Source organism: Emiliania huxleyi (assembly GCF_000372725.1).
Source record: "Emiliania huxleyi CCMP1516 unplaced genomic scaffold EMIHUscaffold_971, whole genome shotgun sequence".
Taxonomy (NCBI): Eukaryota; Haptophyta; order Isochrysidales; family Noelaerhabdaceae; genus Emiliania; species Emiliania huxleyi.
In genome coordinates this window covers 11,255-13,283 of record NW_005194806.1, presented here as the reverse complement: position 1 = coordinate 13,283, position 2,029 = coordinate 11,255, and the positions used below count along the sequence as shown (strand labels likewise).

At 68.2% G+C, this 2,029-nt stretch overlaps 1 protein-coding gene across 1 annotated transcript in view; it reads left to right on the top strand.

Moving 5' to 3' along the window:
• Positions 1-984: 984 nt before the first annotated feature.
• The window catches only part of EMIHUDRAFT_250722 (hypothetical protein), a gene marked incomplete at both ends in the record, with an annotated part of 1,943 nt that continues 898 nt past the window's right edge, over positions 985-2,029 (top strand). Inside the window, 4 exons of the mRNA XM_005756386.1 lie at positions 985-1,017; positions 1,184-1,294; positions 1,330-1,536; positions 1,910-1,979. Coding sequence (XP_005756443.1) covers positions 985-1,017; positions 1,184-1,294; positions 1,330-1,536; positions 1,910-1,979 — 421 coding nt within the window. The remainder of the gene's footprint in view (positions 1,018-1,183; positions 1,295-1,329; positions 1,537-1,909; positions 1,980-2,029) is intronic.

Below are 2,029 nucleotides of genomic sequence, written 5' to 3'. Positions count from 1 at the left end.
AGCTCTGCCGGCTCTGCCGGCTCGGGAACAGCCACCTCTTTGAGCCTCCGCTTGGCCGCCCGCTTGGCCTTGCGCTTCTCACGCTTCTTGCCGTCAGGCATTGACAAATAAGCTGTGGGCCGCTGTTTTCACGGTGCTCAGACTGCCCCCCGGTTAAGATCTCGTGCAAAACTCTTTTTCCCACCTTCAAGTACACCCCCAAGACTTCCCCAAACCGCCCAGGATGAGCTCCTGAGGTGCCAGTCCGCCCGAGATATGACCGGTTGAAGTTGGGGTTCCACGGTCAGGATGGTAGGGTGCCCACAGGACCCAAAAAAAGAAAGGAAAAAAGAAATGGGGCACTCCCGATCGCAGCACTTCATGTTGGATAGTCGAGATATTGAGAGTGTGACTAGGAGGGAGGGACGCTGGGGATTCTCAAAGGTATACCCTTGGAATGGCCGGATCCAGCCTTAAAAGTACGAGATCGCGCGCGCTTCGCGCACAGCACCGCCTGTTCTCCGCGGCTGAGTGACGACGCGTGCCGTGTGCCAGCAGAGTTGGGCGCGCGCGGCGCGACGGCGCCCGCGAGGGAAGCGCGGGTGCAGCGGCCGCCGGCGGCCGTACCGCTCGCCAGCCAGCGCAGCAGCGGCCAGCGCAGCGGCCGCCGGCGCAGCAGCCAGAGCAGCCGGTGCGCGCCTTGCGAGGCGAGTACTGCCGCCCGGCAGCCTTGAGGCGGCCGGGCGGCAGTACTCGTTCGAACTTTGCGAGCCGTGCGCGCGCCGAGGCGCCCGCGGCGCGCGCCCGCCCGGCTGCCAGTAGGAGGCGGCGCAATATGGCCATAGTACAGCCCTTGAGGAGGAGGAAGAGGCTGGCTGGCAGTGCTGTATGCCGCCGAGGGGCAGTTTTGGGGTGCTGACCCACGCCCAGGGGGCTGCAACGCGTCCGCAACCGGGACAACCCGCCCCCCAGCCGAGGCCGGTCGAAGCCCACTGGAGTGCAGCCATGAGGAGTCCTCTTGGTGCTCCTGGCGGCCCGGTGCCCCCCCCCTCCCCTTATTCCAGGTGTGCTGGGCTGCGCAGCCGCCGTCCCTGCCGCCGTCGCCGCCGCCGCCGCTGCTGCCGCCGTCCCTGCCGCCGTCGCCGTCCCTGCCGCCGCCCTCCCTGCCGGCATGCCCTCCCTGCCGCCGCCCCCCCTCCTAGAGCGCACCACCGGCCCGTGCTTGATCACCGACGGCGGCTCGTGCGCCACCTCGCCCGACTTCCCGAACGACTACCCGGTCGACGAGGGCTGCACCATCTACAGCCTGCCGCCGGTCGCGGGCTGGACGTGATCGCCTTTGACGTGGAGGGTGACGAGGCCCCCTCCTACGACTCCGACGGCGACGGCGACCCCACAAATGACTGCCCCTACGACCACCTCACCGTCAACGGCGTCAAGTACTGCGGCACCTCGGGCCCGGCCGGGGTCGTGCCTTCGGACGGGACCATGACGTGGGTCTCTGACGATGGAGTCACCGTGTCAGGCTGGAAGGCGTGCGCTCCTTTCTCTGCATCTGTGGCTCCCTGCACACTGCCCTCCTGAGCTCTCGCGCTCACCCAGCCCCGGTCCCCCCCCCCCCTCCCCTTATTCCAGGTGTGCTGGGCTGCGCAGCCGCCGTCCCTGCCGCCGTCGCCGCCGTCCCTGCCGCCGTCGCCGCCGCCCCTGCCGCCGTCGCCGCCGTCCCTGCCGTCGTCGCCGCCGTCCCTGCCGCCGTCGCCGTCGCCGCCGCTCGTTCCCGGCCCTGGCCCCGGCCCTGGCCCAAGCCCATCGCCCTCATCGTCGCCGTCGCCGTCTGCCAGCTCGATTGCGACGCACTATAACCCGTTCAACTCCTGAGCACTTCGGGTGCCCCCCCCCCCCACCTTAAGAGAGGACGATTGGACTATAGATCGCATGGGGCGATAAGTATCGCTGGAGGGAGCTGTGCAGCGCCACCGTATATAGCGGCCGGCTGGCTGGTGAGACCAATATGAACCACCCCATATTATCTGGTCGCGCTTTAATCGGT